Below are 21,145 nucleotides of genomic sequence, written 5' to 3' on the forward strand. Positions count from 1 at the left end.
GTATCTGTGCTCTGAGTGTGGAAAGAAGCACTGGAGAAATGTCCTTAATTTGGTAAACAGCCTGGCAGCATCCAACACAGCCTGAATGAGAGAGAAGACAGGATAAAACAGCCTCCACCCCATCCAGAGCTCCTTAATTAAATGCATGGCAAGAACCAGGGGAAACACATCTGGTTTCAATCTGCACGGCCTTTGATGGCATCAGATGTTCTTTTCCCAAATCGAGTTGGGGGTTGGAAATCTTGGCCTGCCTGTGGCAGCTCTGAGCCCAGGCTGGCTCCTATCACTGAACCACAGGGGCCCTTCTCTTTCCCTGCCATTGGTTGACCTTTACAGCACACTCACTCCCCCTCTGTCCTGTTACTTTCCCCATCCAGAGAGCACTCAAACCTGGTGAGAGAAGGTTTTACCTGCTTCTTCCCTGCTTTTTTTTTTTAACAATAAAAAATATCTCAGTTTTGGACAAGTCCACATTATTTTGGGGCTCCATATTTAAGAAATTGTCTTCATAAAAAAGCATTGAGTTTGATGAGATGGGAGATCAAATTAGAAATCTCTGCAATTCTACTGTTGCATTACTAGATATGATGAAGTTCTTTTGACTGAGACCAGTGTGTTGGTGGAAACACATGCCATACAAAACCATCCACCACAGAATCAGAAATTAAAGGGTTGTGGGCTGTATCTTCCACTTGTGTGAAAACACACGTTGGGCATGCACACAAATTAATAATCTGCATTTTCTTATGTTAGCTGTTAGCTTATTCCTTGGCAAAAAATGAAGGGACTGGATTTTGTCTCACTTTAAAATACTCCTAATACTCCTACTCTTTTTGTTCTATCAACATGTTTGCATATGATTCTCACAGCCTCATGTTCAAAATAGAATAGAATAGAATAACAGAGTTGGAAGGGACCTTGGAGGTCTTCTAGTCCAACCCCCTGCTTAGGCAGGAAACCCAACACCACTCCAGACAAATGGTTATCCAACATCTTCTTAAAAACTTCCAGTGTTGAAGCATTCACAACTTCTGGAGGCAAGTGGAAAGCCTTTGCTCTAGAATGGCTCTTTTCAGCTTGAATGTAGGAGCTGATTCTGGGTTCAGGCAAAGCAAGATAAATCTTTTAAGTATTGGATACCTGAAATAGAGCAGTACAGTTCTCCCACAGTCCTCCCAGTAATCAAAGTACACCCCAGCATTCCAGGCCCTTCTGGCATTTGGGTCAAAAACCCCTGAAAATTATTCTCTTTTGTTTAGTTTCAGTAAAAGGACAACCATAAATAACTTTGCCTTGCTAGGCCTTTCCCATTACCCCCAAAGTAGCTCTCTGGGCAGGGTACTTCCAATTAGGGGTTTTGCAACAATAATGAAAGAGCCTTCTTTTCCCCAACAGTTTTCCTTCAGAAGGGTAGCCTATTGCTCCTGGAGAAATGTGGAATTGCTGTCTTTATCTGTAAATTGTTCCCTATTCCCCTGACCTTTAGATTTGGACAGATGCATTTTGTAGGGTGGGAGCTGCTGTTGATCTGTTTTTCCTGAGTTTCTCCTTGTTCTTGTCCAAAGGTATGGATTGTCTCCCAAATCTATCAATGAACAATTTGGGGATTTCTTTCACAAAAGCACCACATCCTTCTGCTACGGATGATGGGCATGTGACTCCTGCAGTATTAATGCTAAGACATTTCTCAGTGACAACTGCTGGAGGAGACAAAGGGAAGGCTGCAATGGTGTTCCTGTTCTGTTGTGGGCACCTGGAGAGTTTCTCCTGCAATAGAACAGGTCTTTGTAATGCATTTACATCTAGGACAAAGAGAAAGAAAAAATGACCTGTAGAGGGAAATATTTTACATTCAGTTTACTGGCATGATCCAACAAAACTTCAGCCGTTTTTTATCACCACTGATTTTAATGGATGAATCTCTTTTACTGAAAGTGATATTTATTTATTTATTTATTTATTCATATTTTTATACCGCCCTATCTCCCTAGGGACTCAGGGCGGTGTACAGCCATCTAAAAACAACATAAATATACACAGTAAAACATAATCTAAAAAACTTATTAAATAGGCCGAATATTTAAAATAGACATAAATAATAAAACCCCAAGTTAAAACCAAATCTAAAATTTAAACAAAGGAGTTAAGATCTGGGTAAATTGATGCTGTTGACACCTCCTCCTTTGTATCAACACAAAACAATGCCCTCATAAAAGGGCAAATCCCTATCCCATTTCTGTTGCGATTTCCTGCCACTCAAGGTTCGGTTCAGATTTGCAGAACCACCATTGTTTTATACAAATGTATTGGTTTTCTATTCTGGCTTTGCTCTGGTCTCTCTTACTAGCCAGGAGGAAGAGATCCACTCTACTTGGCCATGTCACAAGTAAAATAGGAAATTAAACACATGGGAAGATGACTTCAAATCATAAAGTGGTATCTTTGAAAAGTCCTTAAGTAATTATGCAGTGCCAAAGGGACTCTAATTTGGGCAGAGAATCTAGAGATCATACACTACAGGAAGACACCAGGACAGAAACACAAGAGAGGAGACAAGCCCTGCCATAATTGGTGCACTAAGTCCTCTAGGGAGGGAGTAATATTGACTAGTCAAGGGACAACTACATCTCTTCATACAGTAGGGAAAAAAGATTAAAACTGAGAGATATAGGAAACATGAAAATAATCAACACGTCCCCATTTAAATATCCTTCTTTACACTCAGGATGTTGCGGAGATGAAAAGCAAGGCTGCTGGATCACACCAGTTTCAGAGCTGTGCAAATGCAAAGTTGTCGAAATAGCTTCTTCTATTTCTTCTGTAAATAAAATAGTTGACCTTTTTTCTGCTTTTTCCTTTCCTACCTGGTGAGAAATCAGAAGAAAAGTTGGCATTAAAAATAGGGAGGCCAATAAGGGTGGAAGGGGAGGAAACTGATATGAAAGCAACTCCGGAAACCAATTGCTAGGGAAAAGGACAAAGGCTGTCAGAGAAAGAGCTGCAGTGGGAGCTACCCAGGGACAAGTGATCAGAAGGGAGGAAACAGGCCCACGTGCTCCCAACATACCCCAAACTCACCTCTGTTGGTCAGAACTACAATTGGTTATCTGAGCTTACCTCCAGAGTACCGGTTGCATTATAGATGTTACTAATCTTGAAACTGTCTTGATTTAAAAGAGGGAAACAATTTTTAATGTGGCAAACAACCTGACAACATAAAGTGACAACATAAAGGTAAAGACTTGAGCCTAGTGTGATTTAAGCTGATTCCATGTAGTTTCCTTGGCAATTTGTTGTTCCTTCTTTATTCCCTATAATCCTGTGATTTCCTAGTGGTCTCCCATCAAAGCTCCAGTCAGGACAATGCTGTTTTCTACAGTATCTTTCTCAAGATTAGTACACATAAGCAGGGAGCTGCCATTTGTTGTATTCACGGCTATTTTAAGGTGCGGGGGGGGGGCTGCGGAGAGACCAGATCTAAATGTGTGAGCCAAGGGCCAGTCAAGTGGTGTATTAACCATTAAGCAGACTAAGCACGTGCTTAGGGCACCAGGCCCAAAGGGGGCACCACAAAGTTTTATGTAGCCTAAGCTTGGCTTCGTTTGTACAGTATGAACAAAGGAGGGGGGCACCAAGATTTGTCAGTGTTTAGGGAATCAGTGAGCCTTAATCCGCCACTGGGCCAGTCTGATGTTGTCCAAGGAAGCCCAAGTCATTCGAAATGGCAACTGAGTAGAAGGCCAAAAACAAGAGCTTCTCACTGAGCCATTCAGGTCGGGACGCACTCCAGTACATAATGGACTAGACACGGTAACCCTGTATTGTATTTCCCCCATCGGCTAGGTCGAAACAAAACACTCCTACGCACTGTTCTATTTTCCTCTCCTTTGTTTTAGCGGCCCAAAGCAACACTTGGGGCAAGAAGGAAAAATATATTACACGTCTAAGAGAAGCGAAGTTGATTAGCCAAGCCCGGGATGCTTTCCTAAAGAGCCCGCCACCCGCCCGCCATGCAAATGAGATTCTCCGGCAGGACCTTCGACTAATCCTCCTCAGCCGTTAATTAGCAAAGCAAATAAGCAGCACGGCTTGGGAGTCATCTCCGGCGTCCGCTTGGGCTTCCCAGCTTTTGACTCGGGGGTGGGGGGGAGGAATATTTGGCTCTTTGAGGGGAAATGGCCACGCGCGCGCGTTCCGGCTAGCGCGGGGGGGGGTTGGGGGGAGTGGATCCCTAAATGCGAGGGTGGGTTCGCTGAGGGTGGACTGGAAGGGAGAGGCGGCGGGGGCGGGGGGAGGAAGGAGGTCTGTGAAACGTCAGAAACAGCACAAAGCCTTTGCCACGTAATTAGAGGCTCCTGTTAAGTCTGGCTCTGCCCTCCCGAGGGCCCTGGAGTTGCCCCGCCCGCCCGCTTGCCAGGCTGCGCCGTTACAAGTGGCAGAGGGCCGCTTGGTCTGGAAGCCCAGCGGTAAGCGGCGCGGAGCTAGCACACTTGCCCCGGCAGCCCTCTTCCCTCAGCTCGCGGGCGAGGAGCTCAGCTGCGCCGCTCAGTCGGCGGGAAGCCTCGGCAAGACGTCCGCCCCTGCCGCCTCAGTTGCTCGCCCGGCTATCCAAGGAGCGCGGCCGGCTAGGGAGACGCAGGCGGGCGACAAGGTTCACGCTTCAGTCGAGCTTTGCTGGGACTGAGGAGGCAGGACGCGGCTCATCTGCCGGCTTTGGGCCGCTCCGCGCGGCTTCCCCACCTGGAGCAGCCTCGCGGCCCGGGAAAGCAACAGTGGCCGGCGGGCTTAGCCGGGCGCCTTTCGTCCGGGACTCCGACCGTCCTCCTCTGCCTTGGCTGCCCTCCTCCTACTCGGTCGGAGGAGGCAAAGCCATGACTTCCAGCTACGGGCACGTCCTGGAGAGACAGCCGGCCGTCCTACCCACGCGCCTGGAGAGCCCCGGCAACCTCGACAGCCTGCAGGCGAAGAAGAACTTCTCGGTCAGCCACTTGTTGGATCTGGAGGAAGCCGGCGATTTGGTGGCGGCTCAGGCCGACGAGAGCGTCGGGGAAAGCGGCCGGAGTCTCCTGGAATCGCCGGGGTTGACCAGCGGCAGTGACACACAGCAGCAGGATGGTAAGTGTCGGAGCCGCGGCTTCCCGCCGGCCGCGCGCTTCGCCAGATTGCTCTTTTGCCCTCCCTTTCCGATGGCTGCGGAACAAACGGTCGCCTGACAGCTAAGCATCGATCCAGGAACCCGACTTCTTAGACACGCACAAGTACACCCACGCGTGACACGGCGTTTTCCAGGCGAGATAGACGAAGAAACGTAAAGCCGATACACACGTGCGGAAACGATGCTTTTGAAGGGGAAAATCTGCCCATTCCTGGGCTTTGGGTATGCGGTCCCTGCCGGTCAGCAGGAACAAATAACTCCCTAATATTAGGACTCGTTCCAATGAACGTAGTTTCCCTTCTTTCCTTTCGTTCACAAATCCAGACCGGTTTAATAATAATTACTCCATTCTGATTTCGCCTAACCGGAAGCGCAAATTCACCTACCCACTTTTTTCACATTTTGTGGCGAGGCGTGAAACGATAACAAGCCAATTCATAGAGAGAGAGGCTTTTTTCTCAGGTTGTAAAAGCTCTCCCAGTCCCGTGAGGAAAATGGGCGTAGGGGAAACACAGAGCACCTTCAACTCAGGGGTGTTAAGGATAAGAAATTTCTATCGGACCCACCCGGTCGCGCCCCATTGTTGAAGTTTTAATGGTCCTAGTTTGCGGGGGGGCGGGTGAATCTTGGAAGATACCAGAGACTTACTTCTAAGTAAGCATGCGCAGCATTTGGTGATCAGGCTGCAAAGCTTCCAGGCGGGCGGCCTTTTTCCCAGGCAAGTCCTCGGCTCCGAGGATTTGGACATTTTGAGCAAGGGCGCTATGCGCGCTCGTTCGAAAAAACTGCGTGAGTCGAAGTGCCCCTCCGAAAAGTCTCCACCCTCCTCAGGCCGGGATCTGTGGCCGAGCTGGGAAGAGAAGGAGGGCAAAAAGTGAACGGCTCCGGCAAGGGGGTCCTCAAGTTCCCCCTTGAAACGTGCAGCGTGAGCGCCGCCGAAGGCTTGCTGCCTCAGCAACACTCGGCTGGGGTGTTATAGGCCCAAGGCAGACAGATGGCCGCTCAGTTCTCGGAAAACTGAAGTTGGGTTCATCTTTTTGAAAACACTCCTGATCCTGAATCCTTTCAAAAAAAAAAATTCCATATCTTGAGAAATGGAAGCATTTTAGCTTCTAATTCAATCATTGCTGAGTTGCTGCATTAACAACACCCGGCTTCATTCTCGCGGAGATCGTGATTAGGAAATGTTATCAATCGCTAATGAGGAAACCGGGTGCCGCTTCCATCGATTTGCTTTGGCTTCGGTGGGGTTGCATGCGCGCCCCACAGGTATCTCCAACCTTGGGAATGGTTTTAGGCCTGAGCGAAGCGAGGCTCCAAAAGCTGTCCGCCGGCTTGTTCCCAGAGAGTGTGCCTCTGAGGAAAAAGAAGCCATCTCGCGCCTCTCTTCTCTATGCAATCGACTCACCTCCGACTCTCCTGGCCTATTGCCCTGGCCATTAGGCCGATCAGAGCAGGCCGCTTTAAACCAGGTCGGTCTCAGGAGTTTTAAGGAAGAAGTCCCGCCTAAAATAGGTGGATTTTCTTGGAAATAAATACATTGGGAGTCAGAAATGAGTGGCCATCTGTCAGTGTGCAATAATAGAGACTCTGCCAGGAATAACTTCGAGTACTCTCCTGAGGTAAAGGGCAGCCCTGGAAATGAAGTTCGGTAGTGGTAGTTTAAAAAAAAGTTAAGTATCATGTCAAGGAAAATGCTTTTTTTCAAATAACCGACTGGGAATGAAGGACTAGAGTTTGCAGGACAAATCAGTCCGGCTGCAGAGGAGAAGCGTTTCAACGCCATCTAAGCTCGCTGCACAAAATCCCTACACACACACACCCCGTTTGCTTTTTACTTTATAGGGGAATGCTAAGTTGGTGGCTTAAATCTGATCCGTCTGTACTTTGAGTACCATTGAAATGTTATTTGAGTGTCAGAGCATAGATTTAGGATTTTTTTCGATGAAGGGAATTTTGGCCAAAATATAAAAAGCAGAACTCCCAGTAACTTACTTTTACTGTACATTCATTTCAGTGAAAAAGGAGAATCATCGACTCGGGTAGGGTAGAGGAGACTCCCGTTATGCCGTCCTAGTTGCTGGACAAAGCTGCCAGATTCGGGAGAAAGTTGCGCTCTCTAGACGGACTATTAGCCAGGCTCTGGTGTGGTGTATAGTTTTTACCTGGGAACTATCACAAAGGAAGTCCACAAAGGAGACGCAGCGGAATGGGGCACAATGGTACCCTGCTAAGGTTTCTGGGTAAGGGAACTCGGTTGAAATATCCTGTTAACTTTTTGCTACCTCGTGAATTTGTGCACCAGGACACAATTAGCACCGCTCACCAACTAATCAACTAAAGCCAAATCCTGTGTCCCCATATAAGGCAGGATTGCCCCGATCTTGACGCAACGGTCCTTGAAAAGAATCCGCTCCTGAGTGAAGCTTCTTCTTTGTCCCCTGAGAGGTGGTGGTGGTGGTGGTGGTGGTGATCCAGGGAGGAAAGAGGCACCCAAGGAAAGACCATAGACAGGGCTATGAACCATGGCCGAGAAAAAAAAAAGGTGTGTGTGACCGACCTGCTTATCGGTGAACTGCTGTGTTCTGGGAAGACCCTCATTCATCCTTCCCGGGGAAGGGGGCACGGTGCCGCCTCCTTCTCTCTGGCTTAGAGAAAGGAAGCTCTTCACCCCAGCCGTTCTCTTTTGCCCAGGCTGGAAGGTTAGATTAGCGAGCTACCAGTTTTTAAGGAAAGAGGTTGTGGAGAGGCCTCGTTGAAGAAATGATGGGAGGGCAGGCTGAGTGTTCTTTCAGGGGTGGAATCGATTTGAAGGGATGGAAGTCTGAGTTGAATAAATGGATGCATTTGTTGATATTCTATCACTTTTTAAAAAAAATAAAAGATAGTTTCCCAAAAATACTGTAACTTTTGGAGAACTAAATCAGGGAACCTGGAAGAATGAAAATGACCTGACCGCATCTGGATTTTGAATTGTTTATCCTCTTCTTTTCCTCTCAGCTTCCCTCACCTTTCCTATCTCGCAGAGAGAATATTATAAGACTAGCTTGAAGTTGCAGTTCTGTCTGTAGTTCCCTATTCATCCTGACCACAGGAGGATGAATTATTTAGCTCGTAATGAATCGCCCAGCTGATAAGGATTTTCCCTTCAGGGCGCAGCCGGACATAACAAAGTTACATAACTTAGTCTTGCGGACTCCGAGCCAGCTGCAGAGCATCTTCCTGCAGAACATTAAGAAAGGAGTACTAGGCCTAGACTCTCTAAACTGCATGACTTTCTCACCTACTAGTAGCGAGAAACATCAGCTTGTGAACAGCAGATCTGAAGCTAATCTGACCAACTTGACAATTAAAAGCAAAACAACTCTCTAGGACTAGGTAAAAGGATACAAGCTCTTTTTGTAGAAGAAAAGATACTGAACAAGGAGCTGGTATCTTTGAATTACACTTAATTACACTCTAATTAGAGCAGAATATAAGCACGTTTGATGCAGTTGTCACCCACAAATATATGTTGCCCATTTGTAGCTAAGTTTTTGGCATTTCTGCCTGGATTTTAAAAAATGTTTATGATTATCTGATTGATGAATATCTATCTGAATCGAAAGGACCTGATAGGACCTGATGAAAAATCCTGTCTATCTCCAAAGTGTTCCTGCCCCCGCATTCTAGATTCCGCTAATCAAAAAATGCAGTTATGGATTTCAGATCCTGAGGGAGACTGATTTGCTTTTCCTATTGTGTCTTACTGCAAAGCTTTCCCATGCCCGCATATACAATGTCAATGAGATTGGGGGAGGGGGAGGACCTTTTAGAACCCATGGCAATTATTCAGATAAAAACAAAACAAAACACAAAGTTGTCAACAAAAATTTGCTTCACGTAGTTTTTCAGAAGGAATTAACGTACCCGTGCGTGCAGGTCGGAGGATTGCAATAATCGATGCAGAAAGTCCTGGGTTGTTCTTTATCTTACTTCAGAACCACTTTCCTGCCAGTTAATTAAGAAGCCCTTCAACATTCAGCTTCAGCAGATGTCTGCGTAAATGAAAACTTTGCTGCAGAAATGGTCCGAATAAAAAAACCCAGAACACTTGCCCTTAAGGAAATAGTCTTGGTTACCCACTGAAATTGATCCAGCTGATAGCGATTGGGTCAGGAAAACATCTGGAATTGGGGGCAGAGTGCCCATTTACTTGATGCCTTCCCCCCATTCTAAAATATCCGCTCCCGATTTGATTATTAGCCACTGTTATCCGACAAGGGATGTTTCCACTGATCGAAGAGATTATTCCCTTTTTAGTGTGAATTTGTTTTGAGTGAGCTGTTTAGATCTGATTTATTTATTCACCGATTAACCGGTGAAAAAGCAATGACCTTGACTAAAATCTAAGCACTTCCACTGGTTGCCATTTAAAAGCAGTTTGTTTATTGGGCTAAAGAGGATTGAGAATGAATAACCTCCCCAATCTCTTGCAGTATATATTATTTGGCTGTGCGATTTTCCTTTTAAAAGATTTAAGAAGGGCGATACTTCGGCTGCGACCCAATCTGGTCTACGGAAAATGGGTACTCTACATTGATTCCCGCGATGTTTTTTCCACATAGGATTTTAAGTAGGTTACACTAACTGAACTGAACTCTTTTCACGAGTCGATTTATATCCACATTCGATTCTGAGGTAAATGAATCGATTTTCTGAGGTAAATGTTGATAGCGTTTAGAGAAATTAATTGTTTAATTGCTTTGAAACACTCCAAAATTCAATCATTCAAACTATAAATATCTCCACAGTACTTTCACAGGAACAAGGAGGTAGATGTGCTGTGCCAGTCCCGGATAACGAATACTTGGTGTTCATCTCTGCTCAATAGTACGCGCATAGAAAGAGAGCACACTCTTAAAACATACACAGATTAGTAGTAGTCCACCTCGGGTTCCCCTAAATAGAACAATTCCACAAACCCCTTTTCCACTTAATTTGCAAAAGAAACGGGTTTCAAGGCCTACAACGGTAATTTCTCAACCGCTTTAAAGACCGAACCGCGTTTTTACCACTGGCGTCTCATTTGACCCAAAAGAAAGTTGCTGCGCGTTTTTTTTTCAGTTCGCGGCATTCAAGGATTTGCTTCAAAACGCTGCCGATCCCCAGCCAGATGCATTGACCAAGGCAGGGCTATCTTGGTCTCCTCGTCCTCAGCATCTCGAAAGAAATGAACCTCAGCTCGAGATGAGGAAGGGAGGAGCCCCCTGCCCCCACCCGCTTGTCTTAAAGCAACGGCGGGGAGCTCCATCTTCTCTTCTTCAAGGAACGTTGGCTTCTCTGTCCCCCGTTTGTTCGGGCGTAGTCGAAGTTCTTTCGCAATTACAGATCTGATAAGGTCCCGGTGCCCAATAAGAGGCGCCGCGGAAGTCACCGCATCGTGCTTGAAGGGGAAGCGGCCGTTTTAGAAAAAAGATCGAATCTTGCCCCAGAAAGATTGGCTGGGGAGGCTCTTGGTCGTCCAGCCTTGCTTCCTCCGTCCGCCGTTCCTTCTAAATACCCCTCCTAACCCGAGGGAATCCGCCCAGCAAGAGGTAAAGCTGCATGGCCAGGGTGAAAAGGAAACTCCTTGAAACTTAAACAGTTCCCATGGTACGTTGGTCCATGATTAATTCGCATTTGCTTTGTTCAGCCTTCCTGAATGCAGCGCCACGCAGCGAACTATAAGCTCGCCATGGCTGTACTGGCGAGTGCTTGTGGGTGAGGTTGTGCCTCGGAAGCCCAGGAGCTAACGGATTGCGAAAGTCGCCCGGTACTTTGAGAAGAAGCGTCCGGCTACCTCGTTGCAGCTACAAGTGAGGAAAAGACCTCAACAATATAGAAGCCCAGCAATCTGTTGTGTGAATTGGGGCTTCTTTAATACCCCGAAACGAGGGCGGCTATGACCACCCTACGTTGAACCACAAGATATTCAGCACATGGATTACATCACTTTAGTGACATTTATAGCTTAATACAAGCCGTTGGTTTCATCGAAGTGTATTTTAACGTGTGGGGCAAAGGTAAAATTAGTTTCCACTGCGTGGTCCTAGCCTAGATGGACATGAAACGTATCGGGGGGGGGAGGAGGAGGAGGAGGAGGAGGCAATTGGAATTAACATTTTTATATTCTTGATTTCTACTGCTCCTTAGTTATCTTGTTACTTCTGCAAGTAAGAGGTGTCTTAATCTAGGCACGGGATCAGTCTGTTGCCTTGTCTTTCGCAGCCCACAGCCAACAATTTCCTCAGATATATCGGGGATGTTGGAATGAAGCTAAAGTCTCTCTAGGTAAGAAGATCAGCCCCAGCAATAGATTTTGCCAGAGCTGTTGAGGAAATTTGATTGATTTCATTGATGAGATTCGGAATCCAGAGCCCCGGGGTTCCACTCTGTAGCAGCTAAGATGCTCTCTAGAGATCTTCCCAGCACAGAGATCCGAGATCCACTTAATTTCCCTATTTCGCAATCTAGCTGTAGCCCCCTAAAAGACAACTAAGAAAAGACAATTAAAAAGCCTTAGTTGTCTTTTCAGTAAATTCTGGCGCTGATTAACCACAAAGCCTGCAAGAGAGCTTAGCTGGCAAATAACACATTCCTACATAAGCCACCCCCACCACCGCTACCATTACCATTTACTGCAGAACTGCAGAAAAAACAATTGCAACCAACTTGTCTTCCATTGAAGACCTGTATACTGCACGAGTCAAAAAGAGGGCTCTGAAAGTATTTACAGACCCCTCGCATCCTGGACATAAACGGTTTCAACTCCTACCTTCAAAATGACGCTACAGAGCACTGCACACCAGAACATCTAGACACAAGAACAGTTTTTCCCCGAATACCATCACTAAACAAATAATTTCCTCTACACTGTCAAACTACTGACTAAATCTGCACTACTATTAATCTCATCGTTCCCATCACCCATTTTCTTCCATTTATGACTGTATGACTGTAACTTTGTTGCTTGTATCCTTACGATTTATATTGATATTGTTTCCTGATTGCTTATTTGTATCCTATGACTATCATTAAGTGTTGTACCTTATGATTCTTGACAAACGTATCTTTTCTTTTATGTCCACTGAGAGCATATGCACCAAGACAAATTCCTTGTGTGTTCAATCACACTTGGCCAATAAAAATTCTATTCTATTCTATTCTATTCTATTCTATTCTATTCTATTCTATTCTATTCTATTCCGCTACTCCACCTTATATCGGAGGAAATCTCAGGTAAAAGTGTTTCTGACTGCAGCCTCGAATCTTAAATCCTACAATTTCGGGTTGTCGTAGTTTCATAGATGAGAGCCTTCAGGTGAAGGGGACGGTGAAAGCAAACGGGCGACCACACTGGCTGGATCCCCCTGAGCACTACAGAGTCAAAAAGCTGCAGTAGAATTCCCAAGGTCGGGGTGGGGAGAGAGTTACTTCTGAATAAAGATGTATAACAGCGTTGTAGCCTCTTCAGGCGTCTACAGCGTCTTTGAGTGGGAAGGAAGAGCTAAGTGATCGATTTACTCCATTACCCTCCACAGAGGTCCGTTGCTTTATAGAAGAGACTCCGATCAAGAGTCTCACATTTAGAGGCCAGGCGAAATCCACTATCGGTAGGGATTCCGTTTTTTTCGCTGGAGCCATATTTGCTTCTAATAGCTGTTGGCTGGGACAGCGCAGCAAAATCAGACAGGCTTCAGGATTTAGGTAGAGCAGCTTTTTGCAGCCAGGCTTATATCGGGCAACTCCCCTAACTCTCCGCCAAGTTGACAAAAGTTGGAAAAGTCCGCTGCAGAACAATTCCAAATAAGGCTTGAATGTTCGGAGAGACAGTGAGGAAACAGGGACAAGATCGGTCGTTAGGGCCCGTGGTTCCGTTGCAGCCGCAGGCACCCCCACCCACAACTTTTGCAAAGGACTGCCATTTGTCAGAAATGGTGTAGGGTCTCCTGCTTGGGTGTGGGGGGGGTTGGACTAGATGACCTACAAGGTCCCTTCCAACTCTGTTAATCTGTTAAAAGAAAAGATAAGGTAAGGCAGGTGGAAAGGCAGTCGCTTTGAGGCATGCTTCGTTAGATTTCAACTTTTATCAATCGAGCTGGTGAGCACGATTAATTAGCAAAGTATGAAGAGACGCTTCTCATTATACCATTGATTTTTTTTGGAGTATATTGGGCCTGCTGTCTTTCAACATATGAAAAACACTCAAGGCAGGAATCATAGCACAAATAGTAGGATTGCCTCAAGTCAGGTATTTCCTCCTCTCACCCCCAAAGCCCCCAATACTATCCAGATAGGTTTCCTTCAACATTGTGTTCTTCAAGTGTGAGATTTCAATGCCCATAATACTCAAGCAGCATTTTCTTGGGATACATGGTATTGGATTATAAAATTCCTGTGCTCCAACCTAAACAGGAGATTGGAGGAGCTGGTCTAAGAAATTCATGGTTCAGGATAAAAAGCCAACAAAATTTAGCTCCACTGTCTAGAAGCCACTTATTTTTCAGATTGGATTTCATTTGGGTTTGGGTCTATTTTTTGTCCTGCAGCTTAGATGGAATTCAAGTTTTTGACTCCCTAGAGATCTTGGAGAAAACAGTTTCAAATGTTAAGTATCTGAACAATTATTTCCTGTTTTCTTACTTATGGTAGCAATAACATATTCACTAGAATCCTGATAATCAGTGTGAAACTGTAATCTTATATCTGTAGTTTTATGATTGAAAGCCACCCCCAAGAAAGTTTTTTTTAAAAAAAACATGATTGTGTTTGCAGGTAATAAAATTCCTTCCCATGAACATTAATCAGAATATTGCCTGCATCCTATTTCCATGAAGAATTAATATTGGCATATATAGTATGTCTTCAAAGATGCTTTTATCTGTCAGCTGGAAATCACCCCATTAAATCTGTTTACTTTCTCTGATTTCTAATCTTTTAACTACACTGAAATGATGCCTCTATCACACAATGTGTGGTAGTTTTACATAGTATAAAATGTGGCGATGAACCTTGGTGATGCTAAATATTTTGTTTTCTTTGTCTTCCTAAAACCATATGAAATTTCAGCATAGCTATCGTTGGTTTGCTTTATAACTTCCTTTTCAGTTTGAACTTGACTGTTGGACATTCTACAAACCTTTTATTTGCTATCCTCTGGCTTTTATTAAGTAAAGTTTGGGAGGATCCACTCAAAGCCAAACAATTAAAATTTCATTAACTTCAGTAGATCATTATGAATGTGCTTGATGGTTCAGTGTAATTCTATAAATCTTAGGAGGATTTGACTCTGGTTTGATTGTTTTTTTTAACATTGGGCAGTATTTGAGAGGTAACAATTTGCATATAATAGTTAACAGTATTTTATATTGCATTTGCATTTTACTATATATGAAATAAAGTGCAATTGTATTTGCCTGCAACATTAATTTTGCATCTGAGAGTATTGTTATATCCAATGAAATATGATTACAACAAGGATATAAGTGGCCCAGTGACTCATTCCAATTGGTTATGAAGATGAACACTCACTCATCTCCTTCACATGGTCAAACCAGCCCTCCACACAAAGGACAAATCAAATTATTTGGGTTCCCAGCTCACTATCATGGACCTGAAATTGAAATGACTTATCCACCAGTTGATAGCTCCACTTCCAGAGTCATAAGTGTCCAATAGGCATATCTTGTATAACTAATTTCACTGTTTCTTGAGTAGCAAAAATTCCAAGGGTTCGCCTGGCTGACCACTCTTGACTTGGTATGATGACTTATGTATATTGGAGCCTATTATAAGTTTTGATTTTGTAAAATTATTGTTGCTGTATACAGCTTTATACTATAAATCTGTTTTATAGCATAACTTATGTCATCAAAATGAACCCATAAAGATAATATGTGCCTGACTGTCATTATGGATGCACCTTTACAATGAAAATAGATTATACATTCTGCTGAAATTTGAATAGCCCAAAATCCAGATGTACTGAACATTTTGAAAGCGTGTTAAATGCCACTGAAATCAGCAAGAGTTCAGAGCTGCTCATTTGTCTGACTAATGTAATGTTCCTAAATATTTGGTAGGTCCTCCAATTGTGCATTGCTGTGAAGGAACTTAATATCCACTTTCTTTCTCCACTGCCCATGCCAACATTTTCATTCCCGGTGATTTTCCTATTGAGTCAAGAGCTCTGAAATTGGTAGATGTGGTAATATAATGCATCTCCATTTCCCCTGTACCTCCTCCCATCAGTTGCCAGTAATTTTTAAACTCTACAACAATTTTCTCATCAAAATGTCTTTATATTTCAATTGTAATATTTACTTAATGCTTCTTAAATATTCGAAGTTTCTTTTATATACAATCAGAGGCATTTTCCAAGGTGTCAAATTATAATATCCCTACCGTGCAGTGTGAACCATAAGAGATAGAGATAGAAGAGGTTTTCTTGTGTTTTAGGGATAAAGACTTAAATCAGAAACATGCAATTCCTCTATAGAATTGTATCAGCAGCTCCTTGGGCAGTTTGAGCTTTCTGAGTTGGCACAGAAAGAACAGTCTTTGTTGTGCTTTTTTGAGTATGTTTTTGATGACATTTTAGATCTTGCAATATGGTAGAACCTAGAAATTTGAAGGTCTCTACTGTTGATACTGTGTTGTCTAGTATTGTAAGAGGTGGTAGTATGGGAGGGTTTCTCCTAAAGTCCACCATCATTTCTATGGTTTTGAATGTGTTCAGTTCCAGATTGTTCTGGTTGCACTACGAGGCTAGTTGGTCAACTTCCTGTCTGTATGCGGATTCATCATTGTCTCAAATGAGACCGATCACTGTTGTATAATATGCAAACTTCAGTAGTTTAACAGATGGGTCATTAGAGATGCAGTCATTGGTATACAGAGAGAAGAGAAGTGGGGCGAGCACACAGCCTTTTGGGGCCCCTATGCTAATTGTACAGGTATCTGATGTGGTTCTGCTTAGCTTCACCTGCTGCTTCCTGATTGTCAGGAAGCTTGTGATCCACTTACAAGTCTGTTCAGGTATCTGTAAGTGGTTTACCTTAGTTAGAAGAGTGTCTGGAATGATGGTATTGAATGCTGAACTAAAGTCTACAAAGAGGACCCTTATACGCAAGGTCTTTGGAGATTCCAGATGTTGTAGGATGTGGTGCAGAGCCATATTAACAGCATCATCTGTTGATCAATTTGCTCGGTATGCAAATTGCAGGGTGTCTAACAGCGGATCCATGATGGTTTTCAAGTGGGTCAGCACTAGCCTTTCAAAGATTTTCATGACTATAGATGTTAGAGCAACTGGTCATTAGTCATTCAGTTCCTTGTTGGTGGGCTTCTTCAGCACTGGGATGATAGTAGAGCATTTGAAGCAAGAAGGAAAATAGCACTTCTCCAGCAATTTATTGAAGATTTGGGTGAAGATGGGGGCCAATTTGTCAGCACAGACTTTTAAGCAAGAAGGAGTTATCTTGTCTGGGCCTGCAGCTTTTCTTGGTTTTTGTCTGTGAAATAGGTCTTGCACTTCCTTTTCTGTGATCACTAGGGGTTGTGAACCCAATAGGATTACTATTACCAAACTAAGTTCTCTCCTCCCCACAATCAAAAAGCTGGTGTATCAGAAATACTGAAACAATCTTTATTTAACAATTGACTTGTCAGAGAAGAAAGCAGAAGATAGGGGGATGGGAAGATTGTCAGGGATCTAGATATGTCGAAATCACATATAAACACTTTGACAAAGCACAGCTAGTCAAGTTAGACAGAGGGCTTAGGAACAGGAGACATCTTTTCTGAAATTATTAGACTCAGCTGATGATGTTGATAAGAGGCCTAACATAAAGAAGTTGATCCTTGCTGTGGTAGATATTAAAGTATGTGAAGGAATGCATCTCTTATGGGAACTAAATCAGAAAATACTTTCAGGATATTATAAATAAAAATTCATAATATTTGGATTCACTAGCATGCTGATTGTTTGAAAGAAACTCATTCAAAACAGCAAGCATTTTGTCAGAATCCAACCTGAAGCATTGGCTGAATTTTTTAAGAATGATGTTTTAAAGCCTGGGAATACATCAGCAAAATTCCAATGGTAATGAAAAGACTGCTTGATCTTCTCCTAAATGTTTTTGTTTTTTGTTTTTTGTTTTTGCAAAAGGTAGCCCTTGAAAACTAAGTTCAGTTTCCAGAAATAGAATATAATACAATGTTAGTATTTCATGGTTTAATAGTATTCAGAAGAAATGTTTGAAAACTAGAATTTTGGGCCAAAGACACATTTTTATTGGCCAGATTTTCTTTTTAAAAAACCAAGTTTATATCTTGCTCTTAGGGGGCTAAACTTGTTTGTTTCCTCTCTGGGCATTCATCACCTATTCATTGCATTTTGGTACTTTTTTTTTCCTGTGGAGTTTGGTGTGCTGGGCATTTTGATCTCAAAACATTTCACTTTTGAAATAGCCAACAACATAGTAGTTCCATTGATCAACTCTCTCATTAAAGACTCTGCCTGGTTCTTTATTCCATTCAGATTTATCTTCCCTTGGCTCATGTGACATTGCCAGAGCCGCTGGATCAAGCCAGGAGGAAAATTTAACTCCCTGCTCTCTGTTTTAATATCAGAAATTTTTAAATGCTGAACTTGAAACTGGCAATAATTACTCATATCAACAGTTTATTCCCTGCCTGAAAGATGGTCAAGAAATCCCATTCATTTTTTTTACAAAAAATCTTGTACTTTGTATTTTTTTATTATATTGGTCTTATCAGTATATTTGATTCCTGACCAATATTATTAAAAAGACCAACTGCTTCCTAGGTATTGTATAATTATTTTAAAAAAGGGAGCACAAAGCCTGTTGTTAGATTTTCAATTTAAAAACAACCTAAAGAAAAAGAGGAGAATGAAATTAAATGCAGGCATCAGGACATTTCAGTTACAGAAAGCCCCAGTGAAGTAGCTATTGGGGAGATATGATTGGGACAGAGAAATAAAATACAGTTTTTCCCAGCTGAGATGATGCCCTGAATTTCCTGGATTTTTCCTCAGGGGTATTCTGTTGAAAAAAATTCTAATAAAGGACAGTCCGGGGAGAGAAGAAGCTAACTATCTCTTTGTCCCAGGGAAGCGAATGCTACTTTACCTCTTTCTGTAATGCAGCTTATCCTGAATCACAATCTAACAGATTGGGGTTTGTGGACTATGATGCTATAACTCTTGTTAGCCTATGAGCAAAATAGAAATAAGATGCAGAAGCTGAACTCTGGAATTTATTCTACAGTGATGCCTTCTTTTAAAAATGAAAGGTTAAATAAACACACTAAGAGACAAAAGAGTTGAGGGATGTTCTTGGCAAACAGGAATATAAATTCTAGCAAGTCAGTAATGTCAGGATAGCAAAAGCAACACCTCTTTCTGATTTTCTGTTTTGCTTCAGTCCCATGCCATATGCCTAAAAAGCATCTCTTCAGCAATGGAAATATTCTTAACTATATTTTAATGCCACTAGTATGTATAATCTCAAAAAAGTCATCTTTAGTCACAATCTTTGGTAAGATGGAAGTTTTTGTTTTATTAAAAATAAAACTGCAGGCTTTTTTGCACTTTTAATTGTTGAGAAATTCTCACTCATAATACAAATATATCCCTGTTATATTAGAGACATTTTTCATTCACTTATTTTTCCCCTCATATGAAAAACAAATAAACCAAATACCCTGGCAGTCCTGTAAGCCTTTCCCAGCTTGCTGTATGCTTATGTCCTGTATGCTTTTTTAAAAAGCTATTTATGTTGCATGAAGTACAATATGCTATATCAGTATCTAATATAAAAGTGCACAATAAATAAATATCTGTTAGCACATCAAATTTGTAAGATAAAACATTGAATTGGCATGTCCTGACAGATTGCCTTTCATGAGTATCAACTTTTTTCATTTGCACTGTTTCATTCTAGATGGCGTACTTTAATGAAGTATGAAACCATGATGGAAGCCCAGGGGAGAGTCCATTTTAAAAGCAAAACTGTGTAACCATTATTCCATCAACAAATCAGGACTTTTCCTTTCCCCAAATTGCAATGCAGGTTAGAGACAGATGTTCAAAGTACACTAAAGCAGCATTTATTTTTCTTCAGTTACTTAAGATTTGAAAAGGGCTTAGAGTGTGCATAAGCGCACCAGCGTGCCTACCGTCCCTGTCCTAATGTTCCCTTTTACATGTATCCATTTCATGTATTCATAATTATGTTTATACTTATATCTGTTACCTATTACATGCTTGATGAAATAAATAAATAAAAATAAAGTTTGTAACAATCTTTTAGAATCCAGTGTTCTGGAGTGTCACTCGCTAAAGTATTTCAATTCTTCTGAGGTAACCTTTTCCATGAATTTTCTGAGCAGAAGCTAAACTGAACATGGGCTGAACTGTTTGGGGCTGATATTTGTCTTTCCCACATAAACATGTGGATGCTGTAAATTCTTCAGGGCATAGTTGAATCTGGCCTTCTTTGTCTTGCTTACATGAAAAGCATCACGAACGTCAAGGGACCTTCTTTCCTTCCTCCTTCTCATTCCCATCTCTTCCTTCTTTCCTTCTTTCTTCTCTCCCTGGAAATCTGAGAGAAGCCCTTTCTCGATTTGTTTCTTTTAGAAACTCTTATCTTCTCCCCACTGGAGGAGGTGTTGTATTCACCAAGTGGTGATAATAGTACCACCCAAGAGATGGGGAGAGAACCCCACCTGTTATGAATTTTGATTGCTGAACTGTCTGTCACTATTTGCCAGCAGTAAGCCAAACAAGAAAATGGTCAACCAGAAATTCTAGGAATACTTATTCATAAGTATTTATAAACATATAAAATTATTTTTAAATTGAAATGGCTCTCAATTTATTTTTTAAACAATAAACAATTTAAAAGTCACATGAGACATGGGAAAACAGTTTGCAAATGTCTGTCAAAAACAATTTGAATTCTTCCTGGAATAAAACTATACCTCTGAAGGAGAAGCAAAATGACAGGATGGAGAAGATCTGGTTGCTCTTCCATGAGAATCCTTTCAGCATAATGGAAGTAGCAGACAGATCTCTGATATTAGAATCAGTTGATCACAAAAGAATAGCAGAACCACATGGGAACAGATGATTTCTGTGTCTGTTTAATGTTAAGTTAAGGAGGAGTTTCTAAGTATTGTAACTAGAATTCCAAGAACTGGAATTACTAAGGATTGCCTGTTCCAGCAGACCAGATTTTTTCTGCAAAATTCAGTAGCATGTCAAGTCGCTCAAAAGGCAGTCGTATAGGAGCGCTATTCAAAGGCAGCACTATAGTGGGACAGTCCTGAGGTACAGGTAACCTTTAACTTACATCAGTTTGTTTAGTGACCATTCAAAGTTATAATGGCACTGAAAAAAGTGACTTATCGACAGTTTTTCACAGTTATGCCCTTTCCAGAAACCCCATTGTTTAGTTTGCAAGTAAGGAGTTCGAGGCTGGATTCGTGACAACAGCTCTTTTTATTTAGAGTGAGACTTCAGCAAAAGATGCAGGCAGGATGCTCTCCTTATATACACACCTGGATCAGTTGGTCACCAATAGAATTCAAATGTTTTCCCGCTGGGATTTCCCGCTGGGATTTCCCACCAATGGGATCATACACAACACTCCTCCCCCCCTGAATTTCACTTCACCCAGGTTTGCATGTTTAGCAATTGTAATAATATTCATAATAGTCACATAGATAATTCGGGCGTTCCCTGTTTCTACTTGACCTGCGCAGTTCAGGTTTGGTGGGAGAAACCTGCTCAGCTGAGGCGGGGGACACATGCTGGTTGGAGGTGCCCTCCCCGCTTCCCAGCTCTTCCATTGGTTCGGAGGTGTTTCCCGTGCCTCCTCTCTTTTCCAATGGGTCCCTATTTTGTGGAATGTTTGTGGTTGTTTCTTCAAACCCTGGTGG

The 21,145-nt window shown here is 42.7% G+C and overlaps 1 protein-coding gene and 1 long non-coding RNA gene across 4 annotated transcripts in view; both read left to right on the forward strand.

Moving 5' to 3' along the window:
- Positions 1-2,859: 2,859 nt before the first annotated feature.
- PRRX1 (paired related homeobox 1) overlaps positions 2,860-21,145 on the forward strand; it is a 100,945-nt gene continuing 82,659 nt past the window's right edge. For all 3 annotated transcript variants that reach the window (XR_009154448.1, XM_058177363.1, XM_058177364.1), the window contains exon 1: positions 2,860-5,115. Coding sequence is in view for 2 of the 3 variants with exons in the window: in XM_058177363.1 (XP_058033346.1) it covers positions 4,872-5,115 (244 nt within the window). In the remaining variant the exon portion in view is untranslated. The remainder of the gene's footprint in view (positions 5,116-21,145) is intronic.
- Positions 5,128-19,506, forward strand: LOC131195450 (uncharacterized). Its single transcript, XR_009154451.1, has 3 exons — positions 5,128-5,377; positions 7,173-7,398; positions 19,144-19,506. It is a non-coding gene; the product is annotated as an uncharacterized LOC131195450 (long non-coding RNA).

This window comes from Ahaetulla prasina, chromosome 3 (genome assembly GCF_028640845.1).
Source record: "Ahaetulla prasina isolate Xishuangbanna chromosome 3, ASM2864084v1, whole genome shotgun sequence".
NCBI lineage: Eukaryota > Metazoa > Chordata > Lepidosauria > Squamata > Colubridae > Ahaetulla > Ahaetulla prasina.